Source organism: Anolis carolinensis, unplaced genomic scaffold (genome assembly GCF_035594765.1).
Source record: "Anolis carolinensis isolate JA03-04 unplaced genomic scaffold, rAnoCar3.1.pri scaffold_7, whole genome shotgun sequence".
In the NCBI taxonomy this organism is placed as follows: Eukaryota; Metazoa; Chordata; class Lepidosauria; order Squamata; family Dactyloidae; genus Anolis; species Anolis carolinensis.
Window position 1 is genome coordinate 15,982,832 of NW_026943818.1, and position 19,265 is coordinate 16,002,096.

The 19,265-nt window shown below is 41.4% G+C and overlaps 1 protein-coding gene across 6 annotated transcripts in view; it reads left to right on the top strand.

Annotated features, from left to right (window-relative positions):
* Positions 1-6,319, top strand: part of col26a1 (collagen type XXVI alpha 1 chain) — a 42,646-nt gene extending 36,327 nt beyond the window's left edge. For 4 of the 6 annotated variants that reach the window (XM_062959737.1, XM_062959738.1, XM_062959733.1 and 1 more), the window contains exons 13-15: positions 834-918; positions 1,014-1,167; positions 2,752-6,319. In XM_062959737.1, the coding sequence (XP_062815807.1) occupies positions 834-918; positions 1,014-1,167; positions 2,752-2,797 (285 nt within the window). In that variant the 3' untranslated portion in view covers positions 2,798-6,319. The remainder of the gene's footprint in view (positions 1-833; positions 919-1,013; positions 1,168-2,751) is intronic. The other 2 variants (XM_062959736.1, XM_062959735.1) reach the window with 2 other exon arrangements.
* The last annotated feature ends 12,946 nt before the right edge of the window (positions 6,320-19,265 follow it).

Genomic DNA, 19,265 nt, shown 5'->3' on the forward strand with positions numbered 1-19,265 from the left:
TTTAACATTTTTCCAGCTTCCGGCTTCATGTGGGTATGCTCAATTCCTGCCAGAGGCTGGACAACGTTGTGACAACGAGTCCTTTATGGTAGTACTTCCTCATTCCTTTCCGCACACTGCTGAAAGTTTTTATGGTGTCGTAAATTATTTAAATTAGTCTCCCCGCATTAAGCGGTACCAAAATTTCCTACTCAACAGATGCAACTGTCTTTCGAGCTGCATAGGTCAACAGCGAGCTAGGCTAGTTAAATTAGCCTCCCCGCATAAAGCAGTACCTACATTTCCTACTCAACAGTCATAACTGTCTTTCAAGCTGCATAGGTCAACAGCGAGCTAGGCTAGTTAAATTAGCCTCCCCGCATAAAGCGGTACCTACATTTCCTACTCAACAGTCACAACTGTATTTCAAGCTGCATAGGTCAACAGTGAGCTAGGCTATTAAGTGGTCGGGAGCTCAATCCGACCCAGGCTGGCTTCGAACTCATGAACTCAGTCAATAGTGGTTTATTTCGGCTGGCTACTAACCCGCTGCTCCAGAGCCCACCCCTTTCCATAGTCCTGATCAAAGCTTACGTACAGGACAGCGCATTTTCATCACAGGCCACATCCGCTTTATCGTGGCTGTTGAATCTACGGACGGAGAATCCATTGATACACAGAGTCAATAAAATAGGGCCAATAAAATTATTTTGGGCCAGATTTGGCACATGTGAAATAGGGGCTTACGTATAGCATTTGAGAGGCCAGCACTACGTTCCTCGATCTGGACACCATAATAATATAATAGTAATAATTAGTATAATTATTACGATTCTTGCTTCCTTCCATTGTAGGGAGAAGGCGTCCAGCAACTTCGGGAGGCCCTGAAGATTTTAGCCGAGCGAGTGTTGATTTTAGAGCACATGATCGGCATCCATGGTGAGTTCTAGACGGAATTCCGATTGACGTTTCCGGGTGGGACGTCACCAACAAGTCCCTGAACACTCCCGCCCCCGGTGTCCCTTTGCTTCCAGATGCTTTGTCTCCCATTGAACCAGGCTCCGGGCAAGAGGGGCTCCTGGGGTCCCCGCTGCGAGCGAACGCCAAGATCAAGCGGCGCCAGCTGAGCCAGCTCCTCTCTTCCCTGGCGGAGGACGGCGGGGGCCACGGGAAGAACCGCGGGAGGAAGTGAGTCCCCGAGAAGCACACGGAGAGGCTTATTTATTTATTAGTTATATATTTACAGTATGAATATCTGTTCAAATTGTCGGGTTCTCTTCTCCCAGTTGTGCTGTGGGTCAGTCTTCCGCCAGAAAAAGCACCAAGACACACGCTGGTAGATTCCAACAGGTTTTATTGTACAGAATACCAGAACCTTCTCTTTGGCCCATTTATATAGGGGCTCTTCACATACCAGAGGGTCATTGAGGTTTTATGGCTGGCATCTGTTCTTTGTCAGTCGACCGGAGATGTAAAAGATTGGAGATCATGACATAACACGTTTTATTGTACAGAATACCAGAACCTTCTCTTTGTCCCATTTATATAGGGGCTCTTCACATACCAGAGGGTAATTGAGATTTTATGGCTGGCATCTGTTCTTTCTCAGCCGACCAGAGATGTCAAAGGTTGGAGATCATGACATAACAGGTTTTATTGTACAGAATACCAGAACCTTCTCTTTGGCCCATTTATATAGGGGCTCTCACATACCAAAGGGTCATTGAGGTTTTGTGGCTGGCCCGCTTTATGGCTGGCATCTGTTCTTTGTCAGCCGACTGACCGGAGATGTCAAAGATTGGAGATCATGGCATCATCCTGCCCTTCTTTCTCACCCCGAAGGGGACTCAGGGCGGATCACAGTACACATATACATGGCAAATCTTCCGGAAGTGGATTTCCTGCACCTTCAGGACATTTGTGTGTGTGTGTCTTTCTATGTATCTACCTACGTATCTGTTAGGGATTCCTCTTCTTCAGAAGAGGAAGGGGAGCAGGAAAGTGTTCATGAATTTGAGGAGGAGATTTTGCAAGTACCCACTTTTCAGGAGAGGTGAAATGAAACAAAGCAGAGACGTTGTTCAGCTAGAATAGCTGCCAGAAATGCAGCTGAGTAATTAGGAACCACCCTAGCAGTTGTGAGGGGACTCAGGGCTATAAATCAGAAGTAGGTGCAGCCAGCTCTTGCTGGCAACAAACTGACTCTAAAGCCTAAGCCTTCGTTTCCCTTGTGCCTGCTTCGAGTCTGCATCTGGGAAACTGCTCCTAAGGATTTATTGCTGTTTCTTTGTCTGAAGTAAGACTGCTACATGATTTGGGAATTTATCTGAGATTTAAAAACTGTGTTTGCCCTAAGACTTCCTTAATAATAATAATAATAATAATAATAATAATAATAATAATAATAATAATAATAACAACAACAACTTTATTTATACCTTGCCACCATCTCCCCGCGGGGACTCGGGGCGGCTTACAACGAGAATATGACAACAACATAGCATACAATACACACAATCCAGTAAAACAATGAGATTTAAAAACAATGCAATACAAGATAAAAACAACATAATAGTTACTTTAAAAACCAGAACATCAATTGAGGGTGACTAATACATCACTCCTTGCTTTCTTTTGCATTATACCACTGAGTGTGCTGTTCTTTATCTTTTGCTGAAGTAAAGCAGTTTTCATTTACTTTCCACGTTGTTTTAAGGCAGACAAAACAGGACAATATCTACCTACCCACCTATTTATCTCTCTCTCACACAGCCCTCCTTTTGCTCGCAGGCCCAACAGTGAAGGCTGGAGAGACTGAAAACTCTGCTTCATCCTGGCCGAGATCCCTGCAGTCAGAAGGATGGAACGCATGCCGGATTGCCCTCTTTCAAAAAGACATATTTACACGTAATATGCCTCCTGTCTCTCTCTCTCTGTTTCGTCCTTCTCAGGCAGCCATCATCCAGGTCCAGTAACACAGAGATTTTTTTTAGTATAATTATTAAGGTACCAGTATGGTGTCTCGGAAAGCTGTTAAAGCTACCGGCGTGTCCGTCCTTTCTTCCAGAACATTTCCGCTTGTCGGATGGGGAGCTCTGTCCCCGCAGTGTGTCTGATGTTGGATCTGTTTTTATATTCCTGAGATGGTGTAAGATTCAGCCACAAGGGGGTGCTGTTGCTCCATTCTCTATGACGAAGAGCCATCAGGACTTCCTCCTTCCTCCTTCCTTTTTGGTCGCCGGCATTTCTGGTCTTGTTCTTTATGGTGTGGTAAAATGCCTCCTCCACAATGTGTGGTACCTAATTTCTCTACTTACAGCTTATAAGCTGTTTTCGAACTGTTTAGGTACATAGTGAGCTGAGCTTGAGGTCGAGTGCTCACCCTGACCAGGCTTTGAACTGGTCACCTTTCAATTGGTAGGCCAACTGCTTAGGTAAACAGTGTGCTGGGCTTGACAGTCAGGTGCTCACCCCAACCAGGCTTCGAACTCTTAAGTAAACAGTGTGCTGGGCTTGACAGTCAGGTGCTCACCCCAACCAGGCTTCGAACTCTTAAGTAAACAGTGTGCTGGGCTTGACAGTCAGGTGCTCACCCCAACCAGGCTTCGAATTGCTTAGGTAAACATGAGCTGGGCTTGACGGTCAGGTGCTCACCCCAACCAGGCTTCGAAATGCTTAGGTAAACATGAGCTGGGCTTGACGGTCAGGTGCTCACCCCAACCAGGCTTCAAACTGCTTAGGTAAACATGAGCTGGGCTTGACGGTCAGGTGCTCACCCCAACCAGGCTTCGAAATGCTTAGGTAAACATGAGCTGGGCTTGACGGTCAGGTGCTCACCCCAACCAGGCTTCAAACTGCTTAGGTAAACATGAGCTGGGCTTGACGGTCAGGTGCTCACCCCAACCAGGCTTCGAACTCTTAAGTAAACAGTGTGCTGGGCTTGACAGTCAGGTGCTCACCCCAACCAGGCTTCGAAATGCTTAGGTAAACATGAGCTGGGCTTGACGGTCAGGTGCTCACCCCAACCAGGCTTCGAAATGCTTAGGTAAACATGAGCTGGGCTTGACGGTCGGGTGTTCACCCTGACCAGGCTTCGAACTGCTTAGGTAAACATGAGCTGGGCTTGACGGTCGGGTGTTCACCCCGACCGGGCGTTGAACTAGCCACTTTTCAGTTGGTCGATCTTATTACTGCTGGCAATTTTCGAGCTGTGCTACAGCCCAGCTGAAGTCCAAAACTACACCCAGACAGTAAAGCAAGGATTTCTGGATGCCCCAAAAAACAAGCTACATATGAATACATCCTTCACTGCCTTTCTAAGGTTATATATAGGTTTGGTTGGCAAAGGAGAAACTGGCTAGGAATAATGTGCAATCTTTAGGCGAATTGTCTGCTCAGTTCTTCTCCAGCCCATCCCTCTTGTCTTCTGTTATCCTTTCTCACCCAGCCCTCCACTATAGCCGGGATTTCCCTTCATGGACGTGCCATATTGGGAGGGACAGGGTCTAATGAAGAGGGAGCAGACGTCAGGTCACGTTATAGGGATTTTCTCCCACCTCTTCCTCCTTGCAGCTTACGGGTCTCTTTCTCCTCCTTTCCGACTGTGTAAAAGAGAAGCCATCCCGTCCCTGGAGTCCCCAGACCGCTTCTTGCTGATGAAATTGCAGAACGCTCTTCTCTTTGCTTCGATCCGGCGTGCGCCATTCCCCACTCGACTCTTCTCTTTTCAGGGTGACTCCAATACCAGCAGCTTGTATCAAAAAACTGCAAAGCACATTGTGGGAAGACATTTGAGTCAAATAACATTAGTTAGTCAAAACAGTATAGATATATAAATATTATATATATATATATATATAATTTATACCCACCTCTTCTTTTCTTATTTTGGAACATTTACTTGCGTCCCAAGCTTCTCTGGGGTGTTACAGGCTTTTTGCCCTTACATCTGCAAGGGCAATGGCTTCCAAATCAGCATCACCCTGATTCAGTTTCAATTGCCACTAGTCAGAATCCTGTATGGGAAATAAACATAAGTGAATCTCAGCCCAAACTGTTTGGGTAGCAGCTGCTTCAAAATAAAGGAATCTGTTTTCCGGTCATTCGGGAAGCAGCTGCTTCAAAATACAGGAATCTATTTTCCTGTTGTTCAGGAAGAAGCCTGAATTCAGGACCGGTTCCCCTGTAATTCAGGAAGCAGCTGTCTCAAAATACCGAAATCTATTTTCCTGTCATTTGGGAAGCAACTGCTTCAAAATACAGGAATTTGTTTTCCTGTTGTTCAGGAAGCAGCTGCTTCAAAATACAGGGATCTGTTTCCCGTTGTTCAGGAAGAAGCCTCTTCAAAATACAGGGATCTGTTCCCCTGTAATTCTGGAAGCAGTTGCTTCAGAATACAGAAATGTATTTTCCTGTCCTTTGGGAAGCATCTGCTTCAAAATACAGGAATTTGTTTTCCTGTTGTTCAGGAAGCAGCTGCTTCAAAATACAGGGATCTGTTTCCTGTTGTTCAGGAAGAAGCCTCTTCAAAATACAAGGATCTGTTCCCCTGTAATTCTGGAAGCAGTTGCTTCAGAATACAGAAATGTATTTTCCTGTCCTTTGGGAAGCAGCTGCTTCAAAATACAGGAATCTGTTTTCCTGTTGTTCAGGAAGCAGCTGCTTCAAAGTACAGGGATCTGTTTCCTGTTGTTCAGGAAGAAGCCTCTTCAAAATACAAGGATCTGTTCCCCTGTAATTCTGGAAGCAGTTGCTTCAGAATACAGAAATGTATTTTCCTGTCCTTTGGGAAGCAGCTGCTTCAAAATACAGGAATCTGTTCCCCTGTCGTTTGGGAAGCAGCTGCTTCAAAATACAGGAATCTGGGCTACACAGGGATCCTGGATACGCAACGGTCACGGGTGCATGACTCCAGGTCACACATTCATAAGTGCCTTTAAGAGGATTCTAGCCATTGTGAATAAAGTCTAAACGGATGAGATGTGTTGATTTAATCCAGGTCAAGAAAGGTGAATCCTGAACGGACTTCACGCAGGCTTCTTGGCAAACAGATGATGGGCCCAGGAGTCCGATTCAGCCTCCGAAGTACCAGGCTGGATGAGGGTAAAGGAATCCAGATTTCTTCTGCTTCCAGGTTGTGTGTTGTGAGTTTTCCGGCTCACAAGAGCCAGCCGTTCGCTTACTGTATATGGAACGTTTTGTCCTCCCGACGGACGGGTGGTTGTTGCTGTTGTTGTTGTTTTCCTTCAGAGCGGGGACAGATATTAACGGCCCCGCTGATCCCAAAGTCCTGCCTATTTAATGCACTGAGAAATAAAAACATATTGTATGTGAAAACAGAGTCTGGTGCCTTCCTTCTGTATTTATTGATCTGTGGCATTCCTCGCCCACTCCTGAGCCAAGTTTGGCTCCCGAAATATAAATAGGAACGTGTGTTGGCGGCTTCTTCTGCCCCTCGCCGGCTCTCATCGTTCGTGTCTCCAAGCTGTTCTTTCTTTTCAAGCAAACGGGAACGAAGGAGCCGTGAAGAAAACTCAATCTGGTGCATGGCAGGCAAACACGCCGGCCCACGCGGGCAGAGGCTCGAACCTTCCGCCGTGACGTCGGAAACTATTGTGATCAAATGATTTTTTAAATAAGCCATTCCGTGACATCCTGCTATTGATACAGAACGGATCTAGAACCCAGATTGTGTTCGCGGAACCCCGGGATTCCGCAAAAGCATTTCCCGTCTGGGGTGGGAAAGCTTAGAAATAGATTTTTAATTTTTAGAAATAGATTTTTAATTTTTTCCCCAAATAATTTTTAGTAAACATTGACTAGGAGAATGAAGGACAAGGGAAGGAAAAGGAAAAATTGGGGATAATGGATTACTGTATATTAGGCATGTCCGATCGATGAAAAAAATGTTTCAATTCTCGTTTCTAAAGTAGGGGGCGCTGGCACTTTGATATAGAAAGTATTTCCGATTTTTTCACCCCAAAATTTCGGATATTTCCGAAAATCCGTAATGATTCTAAATGTTTCTAAAATGGCGGACGCGCATGCGCAATCGCTACACACTGGGCTTGTATGGCAATCTTCCATGTGGACGCAGAGGACGTTAGCCCCCACCTTTGCGTCCATCGTGGAAACTTCTGATTGGCCGGGGAGCGGCAGCCATGTTAGGCTGCGCTAAGCTCCCATTCAAGGTAGGTTGCAGAAACAATTTTTAAAAAAATATTTTTAAAAATATATTTTAAAAAATGTTATGGGGGAAAAAAATTAACGAAACATTAAGAGACAATTAGAGAATGGGCCAACAATTGTTCGAATTACATTGCTGGTTGCGCTGTGAGACAATGTCTTGGAATGCGTATCAAAAAGCGAGAACAAACCGAAATAATTCCGATATACAATTCAAAACGATTTTTTGGACATGGGTACTGTATATACTCGAGTATAAGCCTAGATTTCCAGCCCTTTTTTTAAGACTAAAAAAGCCCCCCTCGCTCGAAACAAACCATAGCACAAGTAAGGAAGGGAGTTAAGAAAATCAAGTTGAAGAAGTATAAAGAGTTAGAAAGGACATTTATTTGGAAGCCCAACAATCAAAGACGGGAATGGGAATCAGCTCAACAGGCTTGTGGAGCAAAGGAGGGGTGGAACTACGCCAATGTGCGGTGGGAATGCCTACATATAATAACTTTTTGGGAAATGATAATGAAGAATGTGTTGTCGAAGGCTTTCATGGCCAGGATCTCAGGGTTGTTGTGTGTTTTCCGGGCTGTATGGCCATGTTCCAGAAGCAATCGTTCAAAATGTTCAGAACGGTTCTCCAGCAGCAGAACAGAAACAGTTGCAAAACCAATTCCGAGGTCTTTGCAGGCTCAGCCAATCAGCTTGATACATTTCTTTGTCCACTTAACACACTCAGGACAGTGCCTTTGCAAACCACAACAAGCTCATTCGGTATGGGGAGATGTTCAAAATGGTTCTCCAGGAGCAGAACAGAAACAGTTTCAAAACCAGTTCCCAGGTCTTTACAGGCTCAGCCAATCGGCTTGATGCATTTCTTTTTCCAGTTAACACACTCAGGACAGTGCCTTTGCAAACCACGACAAGCTCATTCGGTCAGGGGAGATGTTCAAAATGGTTCTCCAGGAGCAGAACAGAAACAGTTTCAAAACCAATTCCCAGGTCTTTGCAGGCTCAGCATTCGTGCATTTCTTTTTCCAGTTAATACACTCAGCACAATGCTTTTGCAAACCATGACGAGCTCACTTGGTCAGGAGGTTGTCAATGCGGTTCACCCGCACGTGATCCCACGGGATGTAATCGGACGTGATTCCGTTTTCAGAAGAACTTACACTCCACGGGCGGCTAATGAGATCCGAGTGGTGTTGTCAGATGGCATCTCAACCCAAACAATCTCTCCGAGAGTGAGGCCGACGGAGAGGTTTCCTATGATCACTGAGTGTCGAGATTGCAGGGTTTCTCCTTCCGTCCGATGAAGGCTTCGCCGGATGTATCTCTGCCGTCGGCTGACTGGGAAGGCTGCACCCGGTGAACGTGGAGCTCCAACTCTTGGAAACTTCGCAACCGGCAGATCTACCTGCCAACACAGGATCTCCAGGAAGGTCTATGTGTCTTCTCTATCGAAGCTCACTAGGTGGCAGAAGGAGCCCAGCGTCTGAACCAGGCCCTCCTGCATTTCAACAAACGAGGGCAAGGATATTCTGGTGGTTACGGATTGATGATGACAAATGGAAGCTCTTACGTGTGCCCGCAACCCAGAGTCACCCAACATGCCACTCAGGTTTGCAGAACAAAAATACAGGAACTTTACTGATTCCAAGAGATCAAAAAACAGTAGAATCTCTTAGGGAGTGAATATAGCGGAAGCAGCAGTGTCCAGTTAAAACCATGTGCAAAGAAACTCACACCAGGCAGAGGAATGGAAAGAACAAAGGAACTTTACTCTTGCTTGTTGAGTTGAAATATAAAACAGTTCTGCAATCGTACAATGTCCTTGTAGTTGCATAGGATCAATAACTAATCAATCAGCATTCAATATATCCAGCATAGCATATTCAAACTGCTACTTGACCGTAGCTAGAGAGCCTGTCTCTTTTCTGTGCTCTCCCTGGAAGCCCAGATTCCCAACTGACAAACCCAGCCATCTGCCAGCAAACTGATACGTTGTTTGAGGCGTGGCTTGCCTCTGCAAAAAGCTCAGCTCCCTTTTTGCAGAGATCTTTTGCAAACAACTTTGCAAGGATTTCTTTACACACACACACACATAGCAATTTGGCGCAATAGAATCCAGTGGAAATAATAAACTTTATTTGGATAGCGCCCTATCTTCCCAAAGGGACTCAAGGCAAGTTTCCAACATATTCAATTGCCGGAAGGACAACCATACAGATCATACATCAAAAACACGTTCAACAATACAACAAAACCTAATTTAACTTAAACAAGCAAAATAACAAAAACTGAAAGCACCATAAAAAGCAAAAAAAAAACAAACCACATTCTTCTCCCTCTTTTCTCAGCAGCAAACAGGCCTCTGAAAAAGCAAGGCCTCTCTGAGGACACTGCTCCCTTCACCTGCAGTATTTATTATTATTATTATTAATAATAATAATAATAATAATAATAATAATAATAATAATATAATAAACTTTATTTTTATATCCCACCCCATCTCCCCGAAGGGACTCGGGGCGGCTCACAACAGGGACAAGCCCGAACAACAACAACATATTTAACATAAACTTAAAACATTCCAACAATACACAAAATAAAATAATGGACAAATACATTAAAATTATACATAAAAAAATATTTATTTATTTCCAGCATTTATACCCCGCCCTTCTCACCCGGGGGGACTCAGGGCGGCTTACAACAGTTGGCAACATTCAATGCCAAGAATAATAATAAAATAATAATAAAACAAAAACAGTACAATTAAAACTATAAAAATACATCATTAAAATAATAATAATAATAATAATAATAATAATAATAATAATAATAATAATAATAATAATAATAATAAAATACATTATATCATTTAAAACATATGTTTCAGTAGCCAGTCAGCACTGAAAAACTTTTGCTTTGTTGTGCCAGCTGTCAGCTCTAGTTTGTAGTGCGGTTTTCTTGTACTGATTCTGCTCTAGTTTGTAGTGCGGTTTTCTTGTACTGGTTTTTTGTCTGCTGTGCTTTGAGGAGTTTCTGATTTTTGACTTCAATCAAAGCAGGTTCTTCACTTTGCTTTACATATTCTGCCAGGGCATGTTCTTCTTCTTTGACTGCTTGTTGTTGTTGTTGTTGTTGTTGTTGTTATTATTATTATTATTATTATTATTATTATTATTATTATGTGCACAGCCCACCGGCTTGTCAGATCTTGCCTTCCTTCGCCCTCCTTCTGGTTCCGCAACGGAATTCGTAAAAACGACCGCCTTTGTGCTTTCGGTGTTTCGAAATCCCCTGCTCGATATTGGATTTCTCTCTGATTAATGCCAACGTTACCTTTGGCGACGCATTAATTCCCTCGCCGGGCCGGGCCGTCACTCCGCTCTCCTCCCAGGGTCCCAACCCAGTTACATAACCTGCGAAAAGGAGCGAAGGGAGACGGGGCTTTGTGTGTAATTATTTGACTGAAAATATTCCACAGGTATAACAGCTTCGCTCCCCTCACCCCACCTCACCCCTCGCGGGGCTCTGTTGTATAATTAGATTTCACCCCATCAAATTAAATCCAAGCTCTACCCCTTAGTTAAATGGAGCAGTAAGTATTTAATGTTAATATCCCTGACAACAACGGCAGGTAAGAAGCGAGAAAAAGACATCCCGAGGAACAAGACAGAACTGTTTTCGTGCAACAATCATAAATGGAAATTAGGAGACGTTATGCGTTGTTGCGACGTGCCTTCACGTTGTCTCAGAATGGTTTTCTGGGGCTGAGAGGGTGTGACTTGCCTCAAGTGGGTTTTCTATGCCCAACGGGGATTTCAGCATTCGTCTCCAGAGTCGTCTTCCAACTACAAACTGCTGAGCATAAATGACTAGATGAGGTGCCAGTCAAAACAACATTAGTGGCAGGAATCCTGTTGGTGATTTGTCTGTCTGTCTGTTTATCTCCCAGAGTCAAAATATGTATGTATTTATGTATGTGCCACAAAGATTTCTTCATGGCTGGATGGATCTGGATCAAACTTGGTTCATCAGCAGTAATAAGATCTACCAAATGAAAGGTGGCCAGTTCGAAACTCGGTTGGGGTGAGCACCCGACCGTCAAGCCCAGCTTACTGTTGTTGTTGTTGTTGTTCTTGTTGTTGTTATTATTTATCCAACTTAAAAGAATGGCAGGCTTTTAAATCCAAAAAGGTGCCCCAAAAGTTTAAAAAATGGCAATACAGTAGAGTCTCACTTATCCAACACTCGCTTATCCAACGTTCTGGTTTATCCAACACATTTTTGTAGTCCATGTTTTCAATACATCATGATATTTTGGTGCTAAATTCGTAAATACAGTAATTACAACGTAGCATTCCTGCATATTGAACTACTTTTTCTGTCTAATTTGTTGTATAACATGATATTTTGGTGCTAAATTCGTAAATACAGTAATTACTACTGCGTATTGAACTACTTTTTCTGTCAAATTTGTTGTATTTGGACTTTATTTCTCTGGGTTTTTTGATTGAGAGACATAGATTGTATGACTATGTTTTTTGTGGCCAAATTTGGTGCGATTTTGTTCTGTGGTTTTGTTGTTTACTCCATGGGAAAAAATGCACATATACATTACTGTGTATCAAGGTAAGTCCCAAAAGCCCATCTCTACTGAATATATACTTATTTATTTTTGTCAAATAACCTGTAATTTTATCAACAACATAAAACGGCCGGCATCCATCGACGACATGGACACCGGCCATTGGTAAGCCATCAGACCGAGCCAGTCTTCCTTTTTTAAAGCATTCGTCCGCACAAAACAAGTACGGCTTGTTAAAAGGCTTGATAGACCGTGCCTTTTAACACCTTCCATAATTAAGGGCCATTTTAATTTGAAAAAATTAATTAATGGCTTTTAAAAGGCCAATCGGAGGCTTTCAAGATGTTGCGAGAAGCCCTTGATGGCTTTACACCTCCTCGGATCCTCTCTCCGAGAGGCGATACATTTGCGCCGTTATTAATAAACACCCCGGGGACCCAGGGAAGCCGGTCTCGGAGTTTTAATGCTTTGTCTCGTTCCTAATGCACGACTTAATTGAAGACTCAACGGGCTAAACGACACCCCGCTCGGCGAGACTACAGCTAACCTACTTAGAAAGGCAGGTTGGCCTCACTGAGACAAAGGGAAGATCTCCGTTTTCTTTTCCACGGGTGATCGGAATACGGGGACGTACGAGGGCTGAATGAAAAGTAACGCCTCCGCCTTCGTGACTTGAGTTTGGATGGGAATATTGTAATAAATCAAACGCAGAAATAATCCTCTTGAACGACCACTATTCACTTTTCCACACTATCGCCAGACAATTAGATACATTTCTGCCAACGATGAATGAATTTTCTGAATCTGTCACAGAAGAAGTCGACACTCGGTTTCCGCAACCGGCGTCTCACAATCTCCATCGATAGCCAAGCAAAGCAATCATGTGACCCACACGTTCTTGTGAAATGCCAATTATGCTTGAAATTCCTCTCTGAATGATACGACGATCGTCCTGAATCAATCCGTCCACCTTTTGCTTGTGAAACTCAGAGGTTGCTGTCACAGGACGTCTAATAATAATAATAATAATAATAATAATAATAATAATAATAATAATAATAAGTTATTATTAAAATGCAGACTGTGCAAGGAAACCGACGAAACCATTGATCATATCCTCAGCTTCACTTTTGCTTCAAGATTATCAAGTGGATCTAAACCCATTTTAATGACTCTGAACTTTAATTTGCTATTGCTTGCCTATAATCTTCAATGCAGAGCTTGCTTGTTTATATTCCGGGGCTCCAGTATGGTTTCAAGGTGCCTTCGCATCTTAGGGTGCAACAACGGCCTGGAAACTACAAAACACCTCTATGGAAATAGGCTTTGTGGATGCGAGAGTGTCTGGGAAGAAAAACTATTTGTCTCAGCAATTGGGATCGTAGTGAACTGGAACTCCTTTCGCAGCTCATCTCACTCCAAGAGGTCTGCTCTCCCCGTAGGTTTCGTGCTTCGCCTGACTCTAAAAGTCCATTTATCCAATACATGTCAGAACACGGGTGGCTAATAGATGGTGTGATCCCCGCACCCACTCGTCCTCCGCGAGTGGATCCATTAACCGATTTACAAGTTGTAGTAGCACTTTGGGCATCTCCGGGGTGAGGAGACAGGTAACAATCCCGGCCGGTCCTCGTTGCGCCCGGCCCGTCATTGCAGATGAATAATTTGTGGCCTGTCTCTCTCGCTCGTCCCGAGCAACTCCCTGATCCGCCAGGACTCCTTCCCGGACTCTTCCGTGAAGGCTTTTCAAAAGCATGTCACACCTGTTTAAGGTGGCAATTATATGGGACAAAAAGCTCTCCTTTCCTTCTTCCCCCCTTGGACCCACGCGTTACCATTCTAGTTATGGAAACTAGAGCAGAAGAGATGGCGGTATGTATGTACGGGTGGGTCTACATGCACATATGGTTGAAGGTTGTAGAAATGAATAAATGGAAGTTTTACCACAGTTTCTGAATCAAGATGAATCCTTGTGTAACAAGTAGCAATATCTTTACTTCAGTTCAAAAGTTCGAACAGGGCAACAACATATATAACAGTCTTTCTGAATCCACATAGAGAATAAACAGCCTCTTTAAAAAGTCTTTAAATAGGCCTTATTTGCCTTATAAATAACCAGGCTTCGGAGAGTATGGCAGCCATTTCCTTCCTGACCAATTTCTAGTCCGGAAAACACACAACAACCCAATTTCCAGTCGGCTGCTCTCCTCCCTCTTTGAGATGAAAGTGGCAGTTAAAACCGTTTGCCTCAGCACCATTCTAGAGACAGCAGCCAATCAGAATTCTGGCTCCTGGCTGGCTCAGCCAATCAGCTGTAGACACATGTCGATTCATGACACCATTCAACCATTTTGTCATGAACCAGAAGAGGCAGGAAATGGCACCTGGCAGCCATTTTGTGTCATAGATGAGAAAAGGCGGGAAGCGGCACCTGGCAGCCATTTTGTGTCATAGATGAGAAAAGGCGGGAAGCGGCACCTGGCAGCCATTTTGTGACCCCACGTGGACACAATAAGTGCCATGAATGTATATTTATATGTATAATTATGTATGTTTTAAATGCAAGTCCCTAATTTTAATGAAATTTTTAATTTAATGGTTTTAAATGTGATGTAAACTGTTTTTTTGATGCATATGCTTATATTGTAAGCCGCCCTGAGTCCCCTGATGGGTGAGAAGGGCGGGGTAGAAATGATGTAATAAATAAAATTAATAAATAAATTGCACCATTCAACCATTTTGTGTCAAGAAGCACAAAAGTCTGGAAACGACACCTGGCGGCCATTTTGTGTCATCAAGGTGGAAATTGCATCTTTCAGCCATTTTGTGTCATGGAGCATAAAAAACGGGAAACGGCACCAGGCGGCCATTTCACGTTATAGAAGAGAAAAGGAAGGAAACTTCACCTGGCGGACATTTTGTGTCATCAAGGTGGAAATTGCACCATTGAACCATTTTGTGTCATGGATCAGAAAAGGCAGCAAACGGCACCTGGCAGTCATTTCTCTCACGAAAAGGCAAGAAACTCCGCCGGGCGGCCATTTTGTGTCATGGATCAGAAAAGGCAGCAAACTGCACCTGGCGGCCATTTTGTGCCATGAATGTGGAAACTGCACCCGGCAGCCATTTTGTGTCATGAATGTAGAAACTGCACCCGGCAGCCATTTTGTGTCATGAATGTGGAAACTGCACCTGGCGGCCATTTCGTGTTATAGAAGAGAAAAGGAAGGAAACTTCACCTGGCGGCCATTTTGTGTCATTACAGTGGACATTGCCCCATTCAACCATTTTATATCTAGAAGCAGAAAAGGCGGGAATTAGCACCTGGTGGCCATTTTGTATTATGGAAGACAAAAGGCAGCAAACTGCATCTGGCAGTCATTTCTTTTGCGGAGCAGAAAAAGTGGGAAACGGCAGCAGGTGGCCATTTTGTGCCATGAATGTGGAAACTGCACCTGGCAGCCATTTTGTGCCATGAATAATAATAATAATAATAATAATAATAACTTTATTTTTCTACCCCACCTCTATCTCCCCAAAGGGGACTCAGGGCGGCTTGCATGGGGCCATGCCCGAATAAAAACAATAGCAATAGACAAAAACATGCACAATTAAAAAATTTAAACATTAGCCAATAAAAAACAAGAACTAATAAAAACATGGATTAAAACGGAGAGATTGTAAAAGTAGACTGGGTAAGGTGCACCATATAAATATTGTAAACACGAGGTGACTGATAAATGATGAAGGTGGAAACTGCACTTGGCAGCCATTTTGTGCCATGAATGTAGAAACTGCACTTGGCAGCCATTTTGTGCCATGAATGTAGAAACTGCACTTGGCAGCCATTTTGTGCCATGAATGTAGAAACTGCACTTGGCAGCCATTTTGTGCCATGAATGTAGAAACTGCACTTGGCAGCCATTTTGTGCCATGAATGTAGAAACTGCACTTGGCAGCCATTTTGTGCCATGAATGTAGAAACTGCACTTGGCAGCCATTTTGTGCCATGGAGCTGAGAGGATGGGGAGCTCCCCCGGTGGCTCTCTTTGCCTCAGCATGTGGCCTATTTTAAGGCAATATTAGGAGGGGAAAGCCTTCCAAAACCCACTCAGAGACACCCCCAGACCCCACAGTGGCATCTCTGAAGGACGTTGCCTTTGGACTCAAGTTTCTGAGGAGAATCTTCCCTCAAAGAAGGAGGAGCAACATGGCCGACAGCGAGGCCTTCTTCTGGAGAAAGGTAGGCCCAAAACCCTGCCCTTCCTCCTACAACTCCGGTTATTTTATCTATTTTTAACTCTGTCAGAAAGTGTTGTGTGCTCATTATTTTAATAGTCTTTCATGGTTTCATTAAGATTTGTTGTAACAATTCCATTTCAATGCTTATGAATGGTAGGCTTAGGCTGGCAACTGTATCGGTTTTTAGTAATATAAACAGCACAGAGTCCCCTTTAAGAGAGGAATATGCGATATTTTTATTATTATTATTATTTTAGTGATATAAAGTTTCAAGTCCCCTTTAAGAGAGGAAACTGGGATATTATTATTATTTTAGTGATATAAAGTTTCAAGTCCCCTTTAAGAGAGGAATATGCTATATTTTTATTATTATTATTATTATTATTTTAGTGATAGAAACAGTTTCGAGTTCCCTTTAACAGAGGAATATGCTATATTTTTTATTATTATTTTAGTGATAGAAACAGTTTCGACTTCCCTTTAAGAGAGGAAACTGGGATATTATTATTATTATTTTAGTGATATAAACTGTTTCGAGTTCTCTTTAAGAGAGGAAAGAGGGATATTATTATTATTATTATTTTAGTGATATAAACAGTTTCGAGTCGCCTTTAAGAGAGGAAAGAGGGATATTATTATTATTATTATTATTATTATTATTATTATTATTATTATTATTATTTTAGTGATATTAACAGTTTCAAGTCCCCTTTAAGAGAGGAAAGAGGGATATTATTATTATTTTAGTGATATAAACTGTTTCAAGTTCCCTTTAAGAGAGGAAAGAAGGATATTATTATTTTATTTTGTTTTGGGTTTGTTTTTAGTGTTATAAGCACCTTTGAGTTGCATTTAAGAGAGGAACATGGGACATATTATTATTATTATTATTATTACTAGTACTAATAGTATTATTGTTATCCATCGTTTGTCATTGAAGATGGCATGATTTTTAAGTTTGTTTTTAATGTTACAAGCAGCTTTGAGTCGCCTTTAAGAGAGGAATATGGGATCTATATTTTAAATTATTATTATTATTATTATTATCCATCTTTTGTCATTGAAGATGGCTTGGTTTTTTAAGATAGTTTTTAATGTTATAAGCAGCTTTGAGTCCTTTAAGAGAAAAACATGGGATTTATTATTATTATTATTATTATTATTATTATTATTATTATACATTGACATTGAAGATGGCTTGTTTTGTTTTTGGGTTTGTTTTTAGTATTATTAGCAGCTTCGAGTCGCCTTTAAGAGAGGAACATGGGATATATATTTTATATTGTTATTATTATTATGCATTGACATTGAAGATGGCTTGTTTTGTTTTGGGATTGTTTTTAGGGTTATAAGCAACTTTGTGTCGCCTTTAAGAGAGAAACATGGGGTATGTTACTATTATTAATAATAATAATTATAATTATACATTGACATTGAAGAGGGCTTATTTTGTTTTTGGGATTGTTTTTAGTATTATTAGCAGCTTTGGGTCTCCTTTAAGAGAGGAAAAAGGGATATATTATTGTTGTTGTTATTATTATTATTATTATTATAATACATTGACATTGAAGATGGCTTGTTTTGTTTTTGGGATTGTTTTTAGTGTTATAAGCAGCTTTGAATCTCCTTTAAGAGAAGAATGTGGGATACATTATTATTATTATTATTATTATTATTATTATACATTGATATTTAAAATGGCTTGTTTTGTTTTTGGGATTGTTTTTAGTATTAGTAGCAGCTTTGTGTCGCCTTTAAGAGAGGAATATGGGATATATATTTAATATTATTATTCAGATTTAGAAACTGGATTATATGGCAGTGTAGATGGGGCCTGAATGATGTCATGGAAGCCACACTCTTAGAGGAAAGTAAAGGCAAATCCTGGAACAAATGCTGCCCATAAAAGCCTGTGTTAAGGTAGCCATAAGTCAGAAATGACTGGAAGACAAACAACAATAACAGAAATTCATTTTCCAGGGACACCTGAGCTGTATCAGGACTCCATGTAAAACTGTCTGTCAGCCTGTGATTGCTCGTAAAAAGAAACCAGCCTGCTGTGAGCCATGTAAGTAGGTAAGTGTATTCAAAACCTTCCTCTTTGGACAATATTTAAATATAAATATTTCATCACCACATCAAGGTTTAAACAAATACAAACACACAAGGAGGGAAAAGTTTCTTAGACTGAATAAGAGTTATCTCCTCTGCTTAGACTACAATATTGTTGAGGAAACCAACAACAAAACATACCAGTAAGTGGATACTTGTTGTCCAATAATGTCAACCAAAGTAACATATGCAATTTTGTCTGTTGATTTCTTGCCTCCTTGTGTCAGCATGAATAATTAGTGAACTGATATTCTTCTTATTATTATTATTATTATTATTATTATTATTATGCATTGACATTGAAGATGGCTTGTTTTGTTTTTGGGATTGTTTTTAGTGTTATAAGCAATTTTGAGTTTGCTTTAAGAAAGGAACATGGGATATATATTTTATATTGTTATTATTATTATTATGCATTGACATTGAAGGTGGCTTGCTTTGTTTTTGGGATTGTTTTTAATGTTATAAGCAGCTTTGAGTCTCCTTTAAGAGAGAAACATGGGATATATTATTATTGTTATTATTATTATTATACATTGACATTGAAGATTGCTTGCTTTGTTTTTGGGATTGTTTTTAGTATTATTAGCAGCTTTGAATCTCCTTTAAGAGAAGAACGTGGTATACATTATTATTATTATTATTATTATTATTATTATTATTATTATTATTATACATAGACATTGAAGATGGCTTGTTTTGATTTGGGATTGTTTTTAATGTTATAAGCAGCTTTGAGTCTCCTTTAAGAGAGAAACATGGGATATAGTATTATTATTATTATTATTATTATTATACATTGATATTTAAAATGGCTTGTTTTGTTTTTGGGATTGTTTTTAGTGTTATAAGCAACTTTGAGTCTCCTTTAAGAGAAGAACATGGGATTTTTTATTATATTATTATTCATCCTTTGACATAGCTCTGTATGAATGTATTTGAAGGTATTTTGCTGTCAAATTCTTTTAAAAAAGGACTGAAGACTTCCAGCGCATTTCATGTGATTTTTATTTTTTTTAAAAAACACAATATGAAACCTATTAATGGTCGGGACTGGGCTGTGGCGCAGCTGGTTAGTAGCCAGCTACAATAAATCACTACATGAGTTTGAGCCAGCCCGGGTCGGCGTAAGTTCCTGACTATTAGTAGTCTAGCCTGC